The sequence below is a fragment of the Oryx dammah genome, unplaced genomic scaffold (genome assembly GCF_014754425.2).
Source record: "Oryx dammah isolate SB20612 unplaced genomic scaffold, SCBI_Odam_1.1 HiC_scaffold_26, whole genome shotgun sequence".
Lineage (NCBI taxonomy): Eukaryota > Metazoa > Chordata > Mammalia > Artiodactyla > Bovidae > Oryx > Oryx dammah.
Genome location: NW_024070210.1, coordinates 3,020,549 through 3,043,659, shown reverse-complemented (window position 1 = coordinate 3,043,659; position 23,111 = coordinate 3,020,549). Strand labels below are relative to the sequence as shown.

The 23,111-nt window shown below is 39.8% G+C and overlaps 1 protein-coding gene across 5 annotated transcripts in view; it reads left to right on the top strand.

The window, feature by feature from the left end:
• Positions 1 to 5,340: 5,340 nt before the first annotated feature.
• The window catches only part of SPATA7 (spermatogenesis associated 7), a 38,443-nt gene continuing 20,672 nt past the window's right edge, over positions 5,341 to 23,111 (top strand). For 2 of the 5 annotated variants that reach the window (XM_040227515.1, XM_040227516.1), the window contains exons 1-5: positions 5,342 to 5,492; positions 11,339 to 11,413; positions 13,492 to 13,587; positions 16,871 to 16,918; positions 20,296 to 20,423. In XM_040227515.1, the coding sequence (XP_040083449.1) occupies positions 5,474 to 5,492; positions 11,339 to 11,413; positions 13,492 to 13,587; positions 16,871 to 16,918; positions 20,296 to 20,423 (366 nt within the window). In that variant the 5' untranslated portion in view covers positions 5,342 to 5,473. Of the gene's footprint in view, positions 5,493 to 11,338; positions 11,414 to 13,491; positions 13,588 to 14,968; positions 15,461 to 16,870; positions 16,919 to 20,295; positions 20,424 to 23,111 lie in introns of those variants that run through there. The other 3 variants (XM_040227514.1, XM_040227517.1, XM_040227518.1) reach the window with 3 other exon arrangements.

Sequence of the window (23,111 nt, the reverse complement as noted above, 5' to 3'; positions counted from 1 at the left end):
CATCTAAGCTTCGTTATTGGTCAGTCGCTAAGCCGTGTCTGACTCTGCGACCCCAGGCTCCTCCGTCCTCCACTGTCTCCCAGAGGTTTGCTTACTTGCTCAAATAGTATAAAGAAGTAATTAATGCAGTCTAAATTTAAACAGTCCTGAATGTCCTTCATTTCTGTCCTTAATTTTCTTTAGAGTGGAGATTAGATCCCTTAGGGCATTAAAAAGGGATAGTTGTCATTGGTGGCTTACAAACTCAGGGTTTTTTATTTGATTGCATGTGGCTATTTGTGATTCATAGGTACAGCTAGAGGAGCTTCATTGCAACTTCCTAGAAATCCACTAATCATTAAAACTTCAGACTATTTTTTAAGTGAAAAAAATAATATCAGGGTAAAGTAACGCATCAGTTATGCTATTTGCTTTGCTTTCTTTTTAATGGTGAAGACACTTATAAACAGAGAATGCATTAAGTGGAGATAACCAAACCTTTAGGTCAAGCATCACCTTTGATGTATTGTGGCAACTGATTGGCAGTGGAATAAGAGATAAAATGCTCTTCTTAAGCTATAGGGACAGCCTACCCAGTAACCACAGAATGATTAAGTTCTGTTCATGGAGACTTCTTCTCTTAATTGGATGAAAAGATTTAAGGAACACATCTGGGGAGCCATGGAGACGTATGATAGTTACTACTGGGCTTAATACATGCAATTCTACGAGTGATTCTTTTTTTAGTAGCAAGAAATCAGCTAAGCTCCCCCCAGAGTCAGAATCCTGTGCTCTTTTAAACTGTAGGAAGGGACTTCCTTGGTGGTCCAGTGGCTAAGAATCTACCTGCCAGTGCAGGTTCAACCCCTGGTTTAGGAAGATCCCACATGCCACATGCCCCATGCCACAGAGCAACCAAGTCCATGCCCCTAACTACTGAGCCCAAGTTCTCGAGGCCACGCGCTGCAACAAGAGAAGGCACCGCAAGGAGACGTCCTCGCGCCGCAGCCCCCTTCCCCCGCCCCGCCCCCCCACAACGAGAGAAAGGCTGCCAGCGGCAAGAAAGACAGGGTACACCCGGCAGTAAAATACATGAATCAGCTTTAAAAAAACCTCTTTAAAAATAAATAAACTGTAAGGAAAATAAAAACGTAAGTGTGGAATGGAGCATAATAAAAAGTGCAGTGACCTCTGTGTAGTGTTACACAATTGAGAATAATTTTCTATGGGCAAGATGATATTTGTGTTCAGATGTCAGAGTTCTTTTCCCCACGGGAACTCAAAATGGTCTTTTGGGATCCGTTTATCCTATTATCACCCTTTCTTGTCTCTTTTATTTTCTGTTAGGGTCATGTCGCTTTATTGAGAATTATGGTCATCACTGCTCTCTCTAGCTTTAACAATTAAATTAAGAAAAATCAAGTTATAGGTTGACAATGATGACAGTTTTTTATTCATGAAGGGCCTTTAGATAATACAATAATTTCTTTCTGTGCTCAGGAAAGAATTCAGTATACATGTCACTACTATTGGAGAAGTTCTACCTCGGAGTCACGTTTCAAAATGCTTTTCACTCCTTACACTCCTCGAGTAAGATTTGTAAGTTAATGTTGTCTTCTGTGGGTTGGCTGTCTTCCTCACAGAGACGCAGTTTAAAACTTTCCTAAAGCCCCCTCTAGTGACAAACAGCAAATTAGTCCATTACTTTATAACATTTAATACCATCAAGCTTTAAAGTTCCATTTTCTCATCTATTTATTAGATAAATGAATAACCTACAGTATTTTGATTGGAGAATGGTTAAGATATAGTCAATAGCTCGAATTTCCAGGTTCCCACCAAAACCTAGGGGATTTTCTTTTGAAATGAAAACCAGCATCATTTAATTCCATTTCTTTTCTCTGCCCTGAAGGGTACACCTTAAAAAAATCCCCTAAAAAAGGTCCTTCATTTTTATCCTTCAGGGACATTAAAGATGAAAATATGTTTATAATTAGCCACTGAATGGGAAAAGATTATCTTGGCCTTTACCTCTTGGTGTCTCCATTACATTCACTGGATAATTTTCATTCATAAAGCTGAGCATGGCCAAACAGGAAAACATAAATTCTCTAAATTATGAAAGCAATAGTAATCTATAAAGATATAGATTAAATGTAAATGTAATAATACAATGTTTTAAAATAATAAGTAATAAAATACAATCAACTATACAGTATATGTATTGGACTACATATTATGGTGTGTAATATATTATAGTATGTAATAATATATAGCTTATTTCATTTGTATCTCTTTTTCCAAAGAGCTTCAAACTCATCTAATTAAAAATAGGCTTGATTAAACAATTAAATAAGAGAAGAATAAAAGCCTTGAGTCGTATCTGACTCTCTGTGACCCTATGGACTATAGCCCACCAGGCTCCTCTGTCCAGGGGATTCTCCAGGCAAGAGGTCTAGAGTTGGTTGCCATTTCCTTCTCCAGGGCATCTTCCCGACCCAGAGATCGAACCCGTGTCTCTTATGTCTTCTGCATTGGCAGGTGGGTTCTTTAACTGCTAGCTCCACCTGGGAAGCCCATATAGAGTATATGTATTAGGCTATATATTATGGTATATAATAATATATAGCTTATTTCATTTGTGTCTCTATTTCCAAAGAGCTTCAAACTCATCTAGTTAAAAACAGGCTTGATTAAACCATTAAATAAAAGTAGAAGAATAAAAGCCACCTGCGTAATATAGGGAATTAAAGAGATGAATAGAAAAATAGGCTATGAATAGTTATTGCAGCAAAGCATGTCTTAGTTTTGAGCTGACAAGGTAAGACAAAAAGAAGAAAGTAAGAAAAGTGGACATTCCAGTGCATTAAGGGAGAAAACTGCTTTCCTCCTGAAATACAGACAGACAAGCCTCTAGATAGCAGTAACGAAAACGCATCATCGGAATGATTCCTTAACAATGAGAAATTCATGTTTTAATACTCAACAAGAAGTCTCAGGAACGTCTGTGCTCCAAGGACATTGCAGTTGGTGGTGATTCCCCTTCGGAAGCGTGTTCCCGGGAGCACACTCGACAATAAACCCAGGCCAGCTGCATACATTTACCCATGATCGGGGTTATCTCTGGGAATAGCAACCGGAAAGGATCTTCTCTCTCTTTTTTATACAGAGTGCAGACAAAGGATAATTAAATTAACTGTCATAAAGGGACTCATGATATGTTCTCTGCTATGGTTGGAAAGAAAAGGACTCTATCGTGCACTTCTTGAAAGAACCGGAACAAAATACTTAAAAATCATGAAATGAGGATGGTTTCAGTTGAAGTTGGCTACCAAGCAATGTAGTCTTCACAACCTTCATTTTGTTGTCTCTCAATGGTAGAGCCCCTTTCCTTTTGGAAGCCAAAATTTCCTTTTGATACCCAAAGCCTACTTTCACAAGAGAAACTGGCATCACCCTTGAGTGAGTCAGGTCTTGTGTTGCCTCTCCCAGGGCTGTTTGCCCTCTATGCTTCAGCTCTAATCCAATTTAACAAATGCTTACTGGAGGTCTAGTATATGCAAGATATTTTCCAGATGCTAGTACTGGAATAAAAGGCTTCCTGTTCTTAGCGATTTCAAGCATTAATGAGCAGGTAGGCAAGAGTGTCTTTGTTCTCTAGGTAACACCTGAATCTCAGCCCTTCAGTTCAGTCGCTCAGTCGTGCAGCAAAGTCCATGGACTGCAGCACACCCCTGCACCCCTGGGTATCCTGCCCCTGTACCCTTCTAAATGACTTTTTGTCGTTGGGGCCGCAGGGACCGTCACACACTTCCACATTTCTCAATTCTGAATCTAATTTTCTCCTTTCCCTGGAGTCTTAGAAAATCAGGAATTCAGGTGAATTTCTGGCGATAGATACCCCTTTCCTTTTCATAATCTTCCTAACTTACTCCTTTGTGCCTGATTTCCCCTTCTGAGACAAAAGTCTTAAAAGAGAGAAAACTGTTATTTGCTGAACATCTTTTTCTGCCAGGCACTGTATGTGTTAATCCTTACAACTACAAAGTTAGTAGTATCTCTTACATCTTAGATAAGAGGGGCTTCAGGCTTGGAGAGGTTTACAAAGCAACTCAACAGATGTAGGAACTAATTGCAGCAGAAAACTCACAATTAGACGTTCCACATATCTGCCTTCAAAGAGTACTTTTGCCATTACAGAAGAGATACTGGTGGGGGTTGGAGGGTGCAATTTTGTGTTTCAGAGGACCTTGGCAACAGCTGGGGACCTTTCCTGGCACAACCAGGGGTGGAATAGGTGGGCTGCTACTGCCATGCAGTGCGCAGAGGTCAAGGCTCGCTGCTAAACACTCTGCACTGCACAGGACAGCCCAACAATCATGCATCCAGCCCCGAATGTCCGTAGACCCGCTGCAGACAAGGACAACATTACAGAACGCTGCCCGGCCCCAGTCTGTCCTCGCGTCCAAGGATTCAAAAGTAACTCCTTCGAAATTAAATTGTGGAAAGCCACGGATAATTCAACGCCTTGTTCATGTTACAACTGTCTTCCATCATAAAGGAAAATTGATGACTTAAGATTTTATTTTTTAAAATATAAATTTATTTATTTTCATTGGAGGCTAATTACTTTACATGGTTTTGCCATACATCGACATCAATCTGCCCCGGGTGTACACAAAAAGGCGGAAGGTGGTGGTGGAAGAGGAGGGGGTGCGGGGAAGCTCAGAAGCAGAAAGGAAATGTGAAGTGATTACTGGGATTAAGAATTAAGATAATATGTAGATACCTTTCATCCCCAGGATTTTCACTAATGCAATGTTCAAGTACTGCTGCTTGTAAATTTAATTATTTGGGGCTTCCTTGGTGGCTCAGATGGTAAAGCGTCTGCCTGCAATGCAGGAGACCCGAGTTTGATCCCTGCGTCGAGAAGAAATGCAAACTGATTGTTGGGGTTAAGAATTAAGATAATACGTAGATGCTTTTCATATACAGGATGTTCACTAATCCAAATGTTCAAGTCCTGCTTGGAAATCTATCTGGAGCTGGTTAAATGCTACTCTGAGTTCAACCAACAATTTTTTCCGGAACCCATGGAACACGGACGCCCGATGAGGCCGGCATGTCTTCCCGCTCCGACAAGGCCTGCCCGGTGCGGGGGCGGAGTCCCGACGGGCGGCAGAGCCGCAGGGCCGCAGGCCGGCGCTGCACCCCAGCGTCTTCACGTCCTCCGCTCCCATCTCGAGACCCGGGGGGCGGAGGGGGGCGGGGGGGACGGGGGCGCGGCCCTGCGCGGTGACGTCACAATCCGGCGCCTCGGGGCCCGCCCTCAGACGCCCGCCGCGCGTGAGTCTCCGGCCGCCTCCGCCGCCGCGCCGCCCCGCCCTCCGGCTGCATCTCGCCGAACCTCTGCCGCGGGGAGCCGGCCCGGCCCCTGGAAGGGCTGAAGGGGACGCCGCAAGTCCCCGCGGTGTGGCCGCAGGAGGACCCGAGCATGGACGCCAGCCGGAGAGGTAAAGGGCCGCCGTCGCGGGCTCCCGCCGGCTGCCCGGCCCCCTCAGGTGTGAGGTCGGCGTCGCGGCCGCGCGCGCGCGCGCTCCCGGGCCCCTGCTTGGTCGTCGGCGTTGCCTCCGACCCTTCCACGAGCTGTCTAGGCCTCTTGCCGCCGAGGAAGCCCTGCGTGCGGGCTCCCCAGGTGCGCTCGTTGGCTCAGAGTTTGTTACCCCGGCTCCGGGAGGCCCTGTCCCCCTGAAGTCGGGGTCGGAGGCAGACCTCCCTGAGCCCCGATTCAAGTCCCCCCTCACCCGCCCCCTGCACTTAGGGGTGAGCCTCGGTCTCCATCTCGAACGTGGTTGTAAAAACACCCATGTCTTGGCGCTCTTGAGGATTAAATGCGGATAATACCTACAAAGCTCTTGGCACACTGTTAACTACTTCAGTTCAGTTCAGTCGCTCGGTCGTGTCCGACTCCTTGCGACCCCATGAATCGCAGCGCACCAGGCCTCCCTGTCCATCACCAACTCCCGGAGTTCACTCAGACTCACGTCCATCGAGTCCGTGATGCCATCCAGCCATCTCATCCTCTGTCGTCCCCTTCTCCTCCTGCCCCCAATCCCTCCCAGCATCAGAGTCTTTTCCAATGAGTCAACTCTTCCATTGAGGTGACCAAAGTATTGGAGCTTCAGCTTTAGCATCATTCCTTCCAAAGAAATCCCAGGGTTGATCTCCTTCAGAATGGACTGGTTGGATCTCCTTACAGTCCAAGGGACTCTCAAGAGTCTTCTCCAACACCACAGTTCAAAAGCATCAATTCTTCGGCGCTCAGCCTTCTTCACAGTCCAACTCTCACATCCATACATGACCACTGGAAAAACCATAGCCTTGACTAGACGGACCTTTGTTGGCAAAGTAACGTCTCTGCTTTTGAATATGCTATCTAGGTTAGTCATAACTTTTCTTCCAAGGAGTAAGCGTCTTTTAATTTCATGGCTGCAGTCACCATCTGCAGTGATTTTGGAGCCCCCCAAAATAAAGTCTGACACTGTTTCCACTGTCTCCCCATCTATTTCCCATGAAGTGATGGGACCAGATGCCATGATCTTCGTTTTCTGAATGTTGAGCTTGAAGCCAGCTTTTTCACTCTCCTCTCTCACTGTCATCAAGAGGCTCTAGGAGTCAGCCCAGCCCAGATAGTTTGCATCTTCACACTGTGAGCAAGGCAGATAAGGCAGTCTTCAGACTTCTCCCAATTCAGTGTTCCTATCTATTTTAAATTATACCTTTAAACCAAGCTGCCACATGGTTCCTAGCAATGTCTTGCTTTGCATACAAATGTGCCTTTATTATGTAATCATCGATCAAAATAAGTGCTGTTCTGAATGTAGGAGATAACTATTCATTGATCAGCAAGCTGTATTTTCTGACAGTTTACCATGTAAGTTCCAGAAAAAGCAAACAAAAATACGTTATGGTTTTCAAAAGTTTTACCACAGAAGCGAACATGACTCTTGGTGTATACTGGAAACTATTCCGAAATTATCTCGAGTTTTAGTGCACAAAACATCTTGTACATTGATTTCACAGTGAATAAACTAATAAGATCATAAATAACTTCCCAAGGTCCCAGTTAGTGACACAACAGACTTTCAATCCAGGTATGATAAAGCAAAACCTTAGAGCATCTCATAGTAGAAATGGGAGCATGGGAAAGGATATATGTAAAAATTAGAGTTATCATAGACTTAGTAAGTCTATTTGTTAATTAGGTTGTTTTTAAAATCAAGTTCATGTAAAAAAAGTAAAAAGGTTTCTGTTTTTATAGCTTACCCAGTTTAGCTCCATTTTTAGGACAGTATATGATGTATAGTATCAAACATTGCTTTTTATTGAGCTTTTAAGGAAAATGTATTACTCGACAGATCTGGGGTAATTGTTAATAGAAAACCATAAATAAATTTAGCTAGAGCTAAAATACTTAAGGAGACATGGAGCAACGGACTGGTTTAAAATTGGAAAAGGAGTATGACAAGGCTGTATATTGTCACCCTGCTTACTTAACTTATATGCAGAGTTTTTGAAGTCCAAACCCCCTACCTCAGAATTCGATGGTATTGAAGATAGGACCCTTAAAGAGTTAATTAAGTTAAAATGAGGTGGTTAGAGTTGCCCTAATCCCACTTGGGGAACCCCATGGACTATAGCCCACCAGGCTCCTCTGACCATGAAATATATGCAGAGTACATTATGTGAAATGCCAGCCTGGATGAATCACAAGCTGAAATCAAGATTGCTGGGAGAAATATCAACAACCTTAGATATGCAGATGATACCACTCTAATGGCAGAAAGTGAAGAGAAACTAAAGAGCCTCTTGATTACGGTGAAAGAGGAGAGTGAAAACTCAGCATTCAAAAAACTAATATCATGGCATCTGATCCCTTCACTTCATAACAAATAGAAAGGGGGAAAAGTAGAAGCAGGGACAGGTTTTCTTTTCTTGGGCTCCAAAATCACTGTGAACAGTGACTGCAGCCATGAAGTTAAAAGATGCTTGCTCCTTGGAAGAAAAGTCACGACAAACCTAGACGGTACATTAAAAAGCAGAAACATCATTTTGTCGACAAAGGTACATATAGTCAAAGCTATGTAGCCATGTATGGATGTGAGAATTGGACCATAAAGATGGTTGAGTGCTGAAGAATTCATGCTTTCAAATTGTGGTGCTGGAGAAGACTCTTGAGAGTCCCTTGGTCTGCAAGAAGATCAAACCAATCAATCCTAAAGGAAATCAACCCTGAATATTATTGGAAGGACTGATGCTGAAGTTCCAATACTTTGGCCACCTGATGCAAAGAGCCAGCTCAGTGGAAAAGACCCTGATGCTAGGAAGGAAGGAAAGCAAAAGGAGACGGGGGCAATAGAGGATGAGATGGTTGGATGGCATCACCGACTCAATGGACATGAGTTTGAGCAAGGTCCAGGAGATGGTGAGGGACAGGGAAGCCTGACGTGCTGTAGTCCATGGGGTCACAAAGAGTTGGACATAATTTAGCTACTGAACAACAAAATTGCACCTTTTAAATTGATTAGATTTCATTACCTCTGATGATTTTGAGAGCAGAGGGTACTATGACATCTAAAGTTATTTATCTTTTGTCACGGCCTCTGACATTGTGCTCTCTCACTTCTCTGCATATACCTGCTTTTCCTTTTTCTGTAAACTGTAGTGAAACACGTGTTCATTAGGAAGGAACTTGGAAGGAATAAACTACATACTTCTTAGCCTGTTTCATATGATATAATAGTAGCATGCAGCATGATTTGAGTACTAGCAATTTATATTGATCAGGACAGTGTAATGGTTAAGACTCAGGAGCCAGACTGCTGAGGTCTTGGGCAGATGACATGTCTTACCTCTTTGTGCTTCATCTATACAATGTGAATAATGATAGTACCAATCTCATAGGATTGTTTTTAGGATTAAGTGAGTTTCTAGCTACAAAGTGGTTAAAAGGTTGCCAGGTACACTTAGCAGTATTCAGTAAGTGAATACAAGTGAAGAAATCCAACTCAAATTGATTTAAGCGAATGGGAATTTTTGAGCTCCTGTGGAGAAAAGTCTAGGGAGGGTAGAGCTTCAGACATGGTCATATCCCAGTGCTCAAGCAGTGTTACCAGTGATCTTCTTTGGTCCTGGTTCCACTTACCTCTGTGTAAGTTTCCTTCTCAGGTTCCCACTGTGTGGGGCAAGATGGCCACCAGTAGAGTCAGGCCTGTTTATGTTCTAGGGATTTCCTAATAGTTCCAGTAGAAGTCCCAGGACGGTGTCTCATTGTCTGGACTTGGGTCAGCATAACTGGCCGGTTTGGGATGATACGCGCCCCTCCGACAGTGGGATCCTCTTGAACCAGCTAGGCTAAGCGAAAGGAGGAGTGGTTCCTCAAGCAGGTGGAGGTCCTGTTTTCCTCAAAGGGGCACTGGATTCTGGGTAGGCAAAAAGTCAGCAGTTTTCTCCTCTGGAGAAATAAGATTTGTTTGAGAGTTTGGTGGTTAGTTTTCTCCTTTTATATTTCTATGTGCTCCTTCATGACTGTCTTTACTACCAACTCAAGTGTTCCCACTGTGACTTCTCTTGTCCTAAATAAGTTAATGTTTTTCCTTCTTGCTCTGACTTATGATGTAGATGGAGCTTCTTGGATTATCTTAGGTGGTTTTTTTGTTTGTTTCACTGTGTTCTAGCAGGATTTGCTCTCTCATCCTGGATTTTAGTTCTACTGACTTGATACCTCTTTTTCTGTTTTCAGACATCCATATTTGTTTCAGACTTTGACTGTTTCTTCCCCACACCTTGATAGCTTATAAAGCAGACTGACCATTTACCCATTTAAAAGATGTCTTGGAATACACTATATTTGCTTGTTGAATTCCATTAAACTCTGTGACTCAGCCTTCCTATCTTGGAGGTTACCCCTCAAAACACAGTCACTTTGGGGGGACAGAAGTTGTTTTGTGATGAAGTATATATCTAGTTTTCTGGCAGCGCATCTTGTCTGAAAGGTGAGACACTGACGTTAGGGGAGATATTAGTTTTCTGTGCCCCAGTGTTCATTACAGCACTATTTGCAATAGCTAGGACATGGAAGCCACCTAGATGTCCATTGACACATGAATGGATAAAGAAGCTGTAGTACATATTGGAATATTACTCACCCATAAAAAGCTGTAGTACATATGGAGTATTACTCACCCATAAAAAGAAACACATTTGAGTCAGTTCTAATGAGGTGGGTGAAACTAAACCTTGTTACACAGAGTGCAGTGAATCGGAAAAACAAATTTTGTGTACTAACACATGTGTATGAAATGTAGGAAGATGGTCCTGATGACGTTATTTGCAGGGCAGCAGTGGAGACAGACGCAAAGAGCAGACTTGGCGTGGCTAGGGGGGAGGGGAGGGCGGGGTGTGTGGGGAGGGTGGTGTGGGGACACGCGCTGCCACCTGTAAGATAGATAGCCAACGGGGGTTTGCTGTATGCCGCAGGGCATGCAAACCAGAGCTCTGTAACAGCCTAGGGCGGTGCGATGGGAGGTTCACAAGTGTATGCCTATGCTGATTCATGCTAATGTCTGGCAGTTTGCAATTGTATAAAACAGTTGTATGATTCATGTTAATGTTTAACAGTTTGCAATTCTGTATAGCAATTATCCTTCAAGTTCAATTTAAAAATAAATTAAAAATATAAAATAAATATAAATAAACAATTAAATATAAGATGTTTAGATAGAATCCAAGCAGGAGGGTAAATGGATTGGACTAGACGAAGCTTAAGACATCTTTAATCATTAAGTTCTGACATTTTTATGTACTTTTATATAATAATTTTATAGTATATATAATTTTATAAGTTACTAAATTACTCTATGAGAGGATCACTTTCTTAAAATTATTTTTAAGGACAGACCAGCCTATGATTAACTAAAATAGTTAATATATCTATATTAACTCAAAATCTTATTGATTGTATCTCAAAATCATTTAAAAACCAATAGGTCAGTGATTTATGGAATAAAGTCAGTACATCCTCAAGTAACATAATTGATGTGTTTATCATTTTATCCAGTAAAACTTAAGTCTCAAGGCAGAACTTTTTAAAAAGTAACTTATTTTCTTAAAAAAGAAAGCCTTTTATCTATGGCAGCAGGATTTTTATGTGATATATTATTGCTGGTTAGTAATTGAATTGATTGAATAAATTTTAAACAATTTTGGTAAAGATAAGCTTATGATTTTTTATGTGTTCAATAGTGTCTTTGTGCAAGTGCTGTTTCATTTGTCCTAATTCATGTTTTTTTGTTAAAAGTCAGAGCAACCTCTGTGCTTCCCACATTTGATCCATCATGCCTATTTAAAGGACACTTGAGCACCAAAAGTAATGGTAAGTGAGGTACTTAAAATGGTAAAAGATGGTTAAAAGATGGACCAATTGTGTTTCCTTTATGTGTAAATTATATAGCATGATGAAAAAATACTTCCTTTAATCAATATTTGAGCGTCACACTCCTGCTGGGCTGTGCCCAGTAGTGTGCTGCTCTGGACGACCCCGTGGACCGTAGCCTGCCAGGCTCCTCTGTCATGGGATTTCCCAGGCAAGAATACTGGAGTGGGCTGCCACTTCCTCCTCCTTCATACTGCTACTTAGGATTAAATATTGCAAGAATTCCTGAGACTAGAGAGTGTAGGAGTCCATCCTGCCCTGGATGTGGCCCTGGTCGCCTCCTGCCCCCTGTGGCAGCTCCAGCCCAGCTCTTCTGTTGCTGGCAGACTGCCTTGGCTGAAGGCTTGCCTTCCTTGTTAAAATGGTGATTAGCAGGTGGTTAAAGACACAGCACTGAAGAGGAAAAGCCAGTCAGAGAAAAAGAGAAATGCACTTGAAAAGGCCGTTTTGTATCAGCAACAAACACTTGTCCAGTTGGGCCTCTTTATCCAGTTGGAATTTCTAGATCTTCTGAAAGGAAAATCAATATTCTCTAAGATGTTTTTTAAATCTATATTCTCTAAGACCAAACATCTTAATGTTTTTACATTTTAAGGACTTTAAATTTTAATGTACATTTTAAATATTTTATAATTGTAGCTTAAAGTTTTTAAGCCTGGGTTTTTGGTCAAAATAATTGAAAGTCTTTTTTTCCTTATTTACATGAAAAATCTTTGATGCTGATCCTCCAAATGTGAAGGAAGAATCATTTTCTCACTTATTTCTTGGTAATAAAGCATATATATAAACATGGAACCAGAATCATAGACTTTGAAAAGTATTTTTAAATAAAAATTTTGAACTAGTTTTAAAAGATACTTACATAGAAAACCAGATTGAAGAGCAGTATGTTGTTTACTAACTTGTTTTTTTAAGAATATGTTGCAGAGCTGGTGTAGAAACAGTGATTGTGAGTATGAGATTGCTTTGGTTCACATCCACACTATGTCCTTTATCAGCTGTGTGACCTTGAAGACGTTACATTCCTGTGCCTCAGTTTCCACATCTATTAAATGGTGATGATAATGACTAAATGAGTTACTGCGTGTAAAGAGCTTGGAACAATGTATGCATGGTACCTATTCAATAAGTGTTTTTAGCAGTAGTTGTAGTATCCGTGTCAAGGTTATCACTATTGCATACACTTCTATTATGCATAGAATTCCCTTAGAAGGATGCATTAAAGAAGCAGCAGACTTTACTTCTGGGAAAGAGCACTCAGGGTCAGGGCAGGAAGTTCACTCCTTTACAGTGTCTATGCCATTTTAGCTGCAGTTTTTTTAAACTACATGTATGTATTATTCTCAAAACCTATTTAATATTTTAAAAAATTATGCCTGTGTTTATGTTTATATTGTATATGTTTATACTTGTATATGCGTGCTTAATTCTAAGAATTCTTTTAACAGTTTAGATGAGGTCAAGAAGTTTAATGTCATCTAATTTCTTTGTGATTGTACTTGTCTTAAGGTTGTCCTAATACTTCCAAAAGAATTCAGTAAACTGATTTGTAGGACTTGTTTTCAGGTATAAAATTAGAAATTTTCATCTCAGAATAGAATCTTCACCTGTAGGATTTGTTTGATTTCCCAGACCAGTGTATTCAAATGTTAAACATGATAACATTATTTTATCATCAGGGAAGCAGCTAAGTATTTTTAGTTATGAGATGAAGAGCTGTCAATAAGAAATAGTTTTGTAAATGTAATGGTAGATTATCTTCCACAATCTCTTCCCAAAACTCTCAGGCTTGTAAAACTTAGGAAGGTTTGAACCCAGAGTAGTCAATAGCTTGTCAGTTATCATTGCAGGATGACAGCTAGGACATACTCAGCATCACAGATACAGTGCCAGTATCTCCATGGTTAAAGTTCAGAACATTTTATAAAAATGTACTTAATACTGAGTAACTTGTTTATCTCATGATGGTTTTTAATTAATTTTAAATATATAATGATTAAATGTGTTTTAATTTTTAGCTTTTTGCACTGACTCCTCCTCTCTCAGACTAAGTTCCCTCCAACTGGTCAAGAATCACATGGCTGTTCACTATAATAAAATCCTTTCAGCCAAAGGTAAACATGTGCAAATGTTACTTTCTGTACCCAGTTTAAACCCTTCTCAGCTTCACTTCTAATTTGTGTTAATCTGTAGCAAAAATGAATACATTATGTACCAATGGGTTTGTGCTTGGTGTAGTAAAGTACCAACTACAGATTCTATACACCTAGCAAATTCGGAATGCCATTTTATTAACTGTGTTTGAATATAATGTCTCTATTTCATTTTACCTGTGTTATCCCTAATATATTTTTGTGATTAGATGCTGATCTTAATCTTGTGATTAGACAGTAATTTATAATCTGTTCTTTTTAACACATTCATTCTTGTACATATTGGCTATGGTGGCTTATACTAAAAGGCAGAGTTGACTAGTTGTGATGAGGTTCTATGATCCTGCGAAGCCTGTGAAATTTATTGTCTGTTCTTTTACAGAGCACGTTCACTGACTTCTGGTACAGACCATTTCATCATTTCACCAAAAACTTCTCCCTAGTACTTTGCAGTCACTCTCTTCCCTCCAGTTCCTGGCAACCACTGATCTTTCTTCACTGTAGTTTTGCCTTTTCTAGAATTTCATATAAGTGGACTTACACAATATGTGTCATTTTGGATCTAACTTATTTCAGTTAGTTAACACCCTTGAAACTAACCCATGGTCACTATTTCTTTTTTTGCTAAGTAGTATTCCATTTATTGAATATACCATAGTTTGTTTATCGACGTTCACCAGTTGGTGGACATTTGGGTTATTTTGACTCACTTTTGGCTATTAGGAATAAAGCTTCTGTAAACATTCATTTAGAATATTTGACTATATGCTTCCATTTCACTTGGATAAACTTATTTACTAGGAGTGGAACTGTGGGGTAATATAGTAAGTGTATGTTTAACTTTATAAGAAACTGCCAAACTGGTTTCCAAAGTGGCGGTCATTTGTTTGTTTCCATCACTTCCACATCCTCACCAGCACCTCCTATTGGCAGGCCTTTTTTAGCCACTCTCTGGGTATGTAATGGTGTCTCAGAGCATTTTAGTTTGTATTTCCCTAATGCCTGGTGATGTTTGTGCTGCTGCTGCTGCTGCTGCTGAGTCGCCTCAGTCCTGTCCGACTCTGTGCGACCCCATAGACAGCAGCCCACCAGGCTCCCCCGTCCCTGGGATTCTCCAGGCAAGAGCACTGGAGTGGGGTGCCATTGCCTTCTCCAATGCATGAAAGTGAAAAGTGAAAGTGAAGTTGCTCAGTCATGCCCGACTCTTAGCGACCCCGTGGACTGCAGCCTACCAGGCTCCTCCACCCATCGGATTTTCCAGGCAAGAGCACTGGAGTAGGGTGCCATTGCCTTCTCCGCCTGATGATGATAAGCAGCTCTTTTTTCCTTTTTTTAAATTGAAGTATAGCTGACATACAGTATTATGTTAGCTTCAGATGTACTGCATAGTAATTTGACATTTGCTTATGCTCTGAAATGATCAGCAAGGTGAGTCTACTAACCATCTTTCCCCATAAAAAGTTAATTACTGTGTTACTGACTCTCTCCCTTATGCCATGTATTACTTATTTGTGGCTTACTTATTTCATAAAAGGAGGCTTGTACCTTTTAATCCCCATCATTTTATTTTGCCCCACATTCTCAGCTTCCTCTTTTTTGCCAACAGCATTTACTCTCTGTATCTGAATCTTTTCATTTTGTTTGTTTTTCAGATTTGCACATAGAAATGGGATCATACTGTATTTGTCTTTTTTGTCCAGTTTATTTCACTTCCAATAAAACCCTCTAGATCCATTAATATTATAGCAAAACACAAGATTTCATTTTTTGTAGCCAAGGAATGTTCCGTAGTGTATATATACCACGCCTTGTTTTTCCATTCATCTATCAAAAGGTACTTAGATTGCTTTTATATCTTGACTATTGCAAACAGTGCTGCAGTGAACGTACAGATTGGTGTTTAATTTCCTTCCGGTAAATTCTCAGAAGTGGAATTACTGACTCATACGGTAGCTCTATTTTTAACTCTGAGGAGCCTCCATAGTGTTTTCTGTAGTGATGGTACCAGTTTAGAATCCCACCAGCCTCCATAGTGTTTTCTGTAGTGATGGTACCAGTTTAGAATCCCACCAGCCTCCATGTGTTTTCTGTAGTGATGGTACCAGTTTAGAATCCCACCAGCAGTCATGAGGGGGTCCCTTTTCGTTGGGCAACTTTTCTTATTCTTATTTTCCATCTACGTATCTTCTTTGGTGAAACATTTATTTAAATCTTTTGCCCATTTTTTAGAAAATGGGTTGTCTTCTTAGTGTCAAGTTGTGGGAGTCCTCTTCATGTAAATACAGTCCTATGTCAGATACATGTTTTGCAAATATTTTCTCCCAGTCTGTGATTTGTCAGTTCATTTTCTTGATTTAAGTTTTTATTATGAAATAACTTTAGACTTAACAGAAAAGTTGCAAAAATAGTACAGAATGTCACAGAAACCCTTCATCTAGCTTTCTCTGATATTAAGATTTTATATAGCTATAATACAATTATTAAAACCAGAAAATTAATATTGACAGCATACTATTAACTACAGACCTTATTAGAATCTCAGCAGTTTTTCACTAATGTCTTTTACAAAATTTTTTATTTTACCATTTGAATAACTAAAGTTTTTAAAATGTTGGTTAAGTTTTAGCTTCTACATTGTTTGTGATCCATTTTGAATTAGTTTTTGCATGGGGTATTATATAAGGATCAATTTTTTTGCCTAAAAATGTCCCAGGTACCATTTGTTGAAGAGATTGTCCTTTCCTCATGGAAATGCCTTGGCACTTTTTAAAAGATGATTGACCGTATGCAAGGGTCTGTTCTAAATTTACTCTTCAGTTCTGTTGATCTGTATGTCTGTTACAACACCACACTGCCATAATCACTGTAGCATTACAGTGAGTCTTGAAATCAGATAATGTCGCTGCTCTCATTTTGCTCTTTTTTCTCAACTTGTTTTGGGACTCCAGTTACTATGTTAAGTGAGTGATAAGTCAGTGACACTCAGTACCCTGGTTTTCTGATGTTTCGTGTTGACTAGTTTGCATTGCTGTGTTCAAAATCACTACTGTTTCCTTCTGCAGTATCCAACGAGCTGTTAATCCTAACCAGTGTGTTTTTTATCAAGGATATTTATCATCTCTAGAAGTGGCATGCATACAAGGAACTTCAAGTTCTGGAACCTCTTGTGATTTTGACTTTTGATAGTTATTGTCATTTATAAATATTAAGAACAGTATTAAAGCAAGTGATTTTTCTCTTTCAGCTGCAGTAGACTGCTCAGTTCCACTAAGCATGAGTGCCAGCATCAAATGTAAGCAATTTTTAACATACTGCCTTTAAAAAAAAAAAATATGGTAAACTGCACACACAACTTAAAATTTACCTTCTCAACCATTTTTAAGTCTACAATTCAGTGACGTTAAGTGCATTCTTCTTGTGGTACAGCCATAACCACTGTCCATTTCCAGAATTCTTTCCATCTTGGCAGAACTGAAACTCTGCCGGGTTTGTTGGGATCAGTGTATCCAGGGCAACAGCAAGAAGAGCTGCGTAGCTGGTGTGAAATAAACCAGCTGGAGTGACAGGTGATGAGGTCATTGAGATAGGTCAGAGAGATGCAGACCACACAGGGTTTGGCCATGTGCAAGCAAGTGAAAACTCTAATTGACATTGGAAGCCATTAGAAGGTCTTGAGAAGAGGAAGAGGAATAGCTAGTTTAACTTTTTAAAGTATTTCTCTGGCTGGTAAGTTGAGAATAGTCTACAAGGGGCGATGGTAAAAGCAGAATAACTAGTTGGGAAACAGCAATTCAAGTGAGAACTATTGGTGGTTTGGATCAGTGCTTGTAAGTAGAGGATGGGTGTGTGTACTTGCTCAGGCACTCAGTCCTGTCCAACTCTTTGCGACCCCCATGGTCTGTAACCCACTAGGCGTCTCTGTCCTTAGGATACTCATTGTGCTTGTAAGCAGAGGGAGTATGAAATGGCTTGATTCTGGAAGCTTTTCAGATGTCTGTCAGCAGTATTTCCTGATGAACTGGACGTTGATAGAATAGGAGAGAAAAAGAGGGGTGAGTCAAAGATGCCTCCCAACGCTGAAAACACAAGCGTTATAATTCACTGATGTTGTAAATATAATAGGAAGCCATCTAGGGGAGGAAGTGAATCAAGTGAGTCGGAAATTCAATCTTGGTCATTCTAAGTTAAAAATAAATGCCTATTAGAAATCCCAGTGGAGGTGCTGAGGAGGCAGTTGGGACGCAAAGCCTGGAGCTCAGGAGGAGGTTCCGGGTGGAGGTAAGCATTGAGAAGCTGACACATACATGGTTTGCTTACAGAGTTGCTCCCATTGTTTGGTTTAGAATTTAGACTGAGTGCTTATTTGCCCCACGATACTTTCTGCTTTCAGTCAGTGGAGACAGGAGTTTTCCTTTATGATCATGTAAATGAAAAAACTTGTGATGTCTTGAACCGCAAAGATTACCATCACCGCATTGAAGTACAGTTAACAGTCATTACTGTGTGTGTAACGTAGGTGATGTGCGTTCTAATCAATACAAACTTACTTAGAAATAGGCTTTATAGACATATTTTCAAAAAGAAATAAGTCTCTGGTCTTGAGTCATCTCTGTTTTTATAGTCTTCTGTCAAAGCAGACAACTGAATTGGTAATTTCAGTCATTGTCTGAATTAGGATTTCTGTATACTTTGTTGAATTGTTTAAGTAATGCCATATTCTAATGCATTAGAAAGGCTTTCCTTTTTATGTTTTTAGTTTGGGGCTGTGCGTGGGCTTTCTCCAGGTGCGGTGAGCAGGGGCTGCTCTTAGCGGCGTGCTCAGGCTTCCCTTTGCTGTGGAGCACAGGCTCGGGAGGTGGGCTCCGTCGTTGTGCCACGTGGGCCGAGTTGCCCCGCTGCATGTGAATCTTCCTGGGCCGGAGACTGAAGCCGTGTCATCTGTCTTGGCAGGCAGATTCTTAATCATTGGACCCCCAGGGAAGTTCCAAGAAAGCCTTTACCTTTTATAGCAGTTTTATTGACAAATAATTTTCCTACCATAGAATTTATGGATTTTTACTAAGTTTACAAACCTGTGCAGCCATCACTGCAAACCCCTCGAGAATATTTTCATCATCTTAAGAAGTTCCCCAAAATGGTAGCTTTGCAGCTGCTTCCTCATCCCACTCCTCGCCTTGAAAGCCACGGATCTGGTTTCTTTCCCTGTACATCTGTTTATCAGTCGATTGACACTTTGGCTGTTTGTTTTTTGTTCATGACGAGTAGTGCTTCTGTGAACATTCATGTGCAAGTCTTGTGTGTGAATGTGAAGTTTCATTTCTCTTGAGTATACACCCAAGAATGGAATTGCTCGGTCATCTCATAAAATTACATTTAACTTTTTAAGAGACTCCCAAACTGTTTTCTGAAGTGACCATACCATTTTACATTCTTGCCTCCGACATACTAGGATCTCAGTTACTCCGTATCTTTGCTAACACATTATTGACTCCTTTTTTGATTGATAGCCATTTTAATGTGTGAAGTGGTGTCTCGTGATTTTAATTTGCATTTTCCTCATGATTAATGATGTAGAACATTTTTATATGCTTATTGGCCGTTTGTATTAAATGTATCTTTCGTAAAATGTTTCGTAAATGTATCTTTCAAATGTTTTGTCCCATTTTTTCCCCCAAATCAGGGTGATTTGAAACTTGAAATTATCTTGTCCATCAAGTTGAGATACATTCCAATTAAAAAGCATATGTTAAATTTAAAATTTTACATGAAAATACAAGTCATTTAATTTATGGTTAGCCTCTTTAAATTTTTTATTTTTGCCTGCACTGCTCTTTTGGCTTTCATTGAGTTTATGTTGCAGTATTTTTTGTGCATTTGTTTAGCTTATTGCTTTGTGCAGACTTTCTTTAGTTGCCGCAAACAGAGGCTACTCTTCTAGAGCCGAGGCTCTAGGCCTGTGGGCTTCACTGGGTGTGGCTCACGGGCTCTAGAGCATAGGCTCAGTAGCTATGATATCAACACAGGCTCAGTTGCTCTGTGATGGAATCCTCCTGGACCAGTGCTCGAACCCATGTCTCCTGCACTGGCAGGCCGATCGTTATCCACGGTGCCACCAAGAAAGTCGCTCACCTTCCTTTTAACTCTGAAACTGGACTAGCTTTCATTTTGCTGTTTTCAGTCTTTGAAAATGACTCAGTACCTGACTTAAAGCTCACTAAAATGTGAAACCACTTTTTTGGTTTGTATTTTCAAATGAATAGCAGTTAAGAAAAATGGAAGTCAGTTATCCTAATTAAAAATAATACTTTAAAATTTAATGTCATTTTGGTCATATAAAACTTAAACTTTTATAACATGATATTGACAGTAGTATTTCATTTGTAGGGGAGTGTATGAATTAATCCAACCTCTGCATTTCCAACCTTTGTATCTCTGCGTCTGCTAGCAGTTGTTCCCTTAAGCCCTTAGGCTTAATCAGTTTGTCATATCTTGTTTGTGCTCTTTCAATAGTTAATCCATTTGAGGTTTCAGGAAACCATATGGATTTTTATTTACATATCAGTAGTGTAAACATTTTTAGCAAGGAAAAGAGTACTCTTTCTTAGTCTTCAATCATCAAAAAATTATTTTTTTTATTTTACTCTGTATTTCAATATTTTTTCCTCTCAGATGCAGACCAACAGCGAAGAGAGAAACTCAAAAAGGAATTAGCAAAGTGTGGGAGGGAGCTGAAATTTACTAAGACTACAGTGCATCCTAAAAGTCATTCCAAATCATTACTTAACACTCTACAAAAGGTAAGATAGTATTTTTACCTTTTCAAAGTAAATGTTTCTAAGATACTTCATTGATGGTGCAACCTGAGTTTTTTATAATGTTTGCTATAGGTCAGAATTGGTAACCTTTCCTGTAAACAGTCAAATAGTAAATATTTTAGGCTTTCCAGGCCACACAGTCTCTGTTGCAACTTTTGTGCCACTGGAACACAGCTGTAGACAGTACTTAAATGAATGGATATTGCTTTGTTCCAGTAAACCATTAGTAACAGAAAAAGGCGGTGGGCCGGATTTGATCTGTAGTGGCTATAGTTTCCTGACCACTGCTTTAGGTTTTTTGTGATACCCTTTATCATCTGATTAACGAAGCTCTTTTCAATTCCCCATTGCTTAGAGAATTTTCTTCCTTTCTCATGAATATATGTTAATTTTATCAGCTGCTTTTTCTGCATTCTTTGAAATGGTGGTACAGTTTTTCTTTTTAATCTATTTCAAATATAGTGAATTAAAATTGAGTTTCTAATGTTAAATCAATTTTGCATCCCTAGTATAAATATAGCTTTGTCATGATATATTACGTTCTTTTTACACATTACTAAATACAGTTGCTAGCATGTTGTTTAGGATTTTAGCATCTGTGTCCACTATTGATATTGACCTGTCATTTTCCCTTTTTCTACTATGTCAGGTTTTGCTAGCCTCGTAAAATAAACTGGGTGCTACTTCCTCTTTTTCCATGCTCTAGAGTAGTTTATGTAAGTTTGTAATTATTTGTTCCTTGAATTTGATGGATTTCAACATTAAAATTATTTGGGCCTAGAGTTTTCTTTGTGAGATTTTTGACTGGTTTAATTTTTGAAATTGTTATAGAACTATTTTCATAATTTGTACATATGTAGAAAGTTGTCCATTTCATCTAAAATTTCAAATTCTTGGCATAGACTTACTCATAATCTCATAAATCATATTATAATCTCTCAAATATGTATTATTTCTTCTTGTTATCTTAATATTGCTTATTTTTGCCTTCTTTCTTCTTTTCTTTATTATTCTCACCAGAGATTTGTCAGTGTTATTAACCTTTTTAAGGGCATGTTTTTTGCTCTGTTGATCCTGTGATAATTTGCTTTCTAGTTCAGTAATGTTTATGCTTATCTTTATTCTTCTCTTTTGGCTTTCATTGAGTTTATGTTGCGGTATTTTTTGTGCATTTGTTTAGCTTATTTTCAGCCTCACTTCTTTTGTAGTGTGAACATTTTAAGGCTGTGTATTTTTCTCCAAGTACTATGTTAGCTGCATTACTCAAGTTTCGATATGTGGTATTTTTATTGCAGTTTAATTCAAAGTATTTTATAGTTTTCATTATAATTTTTTCTTTAACTCATTGTCTTTTAGAAGTGTTCCTTAATCTCTATGTCTGTTTTTTCTCCTGGTTTTCCCTTTGCTACAGATTACTAGCCTAATTGTATTTTGATCAGGGAACATCTTTTTGATACTCATTTCTTGAAATCTGTTGAGATTTGTTTTATGTCCCAATAGGTGGACAGTTTTTTTTTAATGCACTGTCATTATGTGTTTGAAAAGAAAATATGTTTATAGCTCTGTGCAGTGTTTAATATATAGTGTATTCATTAGATTAAGTTTTGTCTGATTAGTCTGTCGTGATTAGGTATTTAGGTATTTCTCAAAAAATTAGCACTAGCAATTTTTGTTTTATATATTTTCAGTCTGTATAATTACATACAGACAGACTTGTTCTTGTTTAGTTGCTAAGTCATGTCAGACTCTTGCAACACCATGAACTGTAGCCCAGCAGGCTCTTTCTCTCCTTAGGATTTCCCAGGCAAGAATACTAGAGCAGGTTGCCATTTCCTTATCCAGGGGATCTTCCCAACCCAGGGATCAAACCCACATCATCTGCTTTGGCAGGCAGGCTCTGTACCACTGAGCCACCAGGGCAGCCCGCATAGAGACTTGGAGACGATATATTTTCTTGGTGAATCAGACCTGTTGTCACTGTGCTTTGAATTTCTTTACCTTGATGCTTTTAATGTTAATATTGAAGTATTTTCTGATAGTAATATGGTTAAACTAGCCTTCATTTCATTGGTATTCCTTTGGTATATCTTTCTCCATTTTTTAATCCTAGTAGTTTAGGTGGGTCAGATTATTCACTGGTCATTTTTATTCTTTAAAGTGAAGTGTTGCGTATATTTTTATTTCTTCTTATTATGTTGTGTTTGACCACAGTAGTAGACAGAATTCTGAGCCCCACAGTGACGCCTACCTTTAAACAATCTCCTCCTCCTGCATGTAGGCAGGACCTGTAGCTTGCTTCTAACCCATGGCATGTGGCAGAGGTGATGGGGTGTCGCTTCCCTAGTTGTTAATGGCAAAGTGAAGGGAATTTCCCCCCGGGACCGAGAGAAAGAGAAAATAGGTCTGGGGGTAATTTCTGTAGCGGTCGCTGTTCCCCTCTCCCAGCCATGACAAAGAAACAAGAGGAAGGGGCTCTGTGCTCCTCCCCAAGAGCTTTTGGTGTGGTTCCCAGAGGAAAAGGCTGGCAAGCGGGTACAAACTCCCCAGGTCTCAGAGGCCTCATGCACCTGCGCTAGTCTACACTCAGTCTTAGCAGTTAGCTGCAGGCGTCTCGCTGCAGGCGTCTCGCGCAGTCTTCTCAGCAGCGTGTGTCCTTCAGCAGCTTCCGTC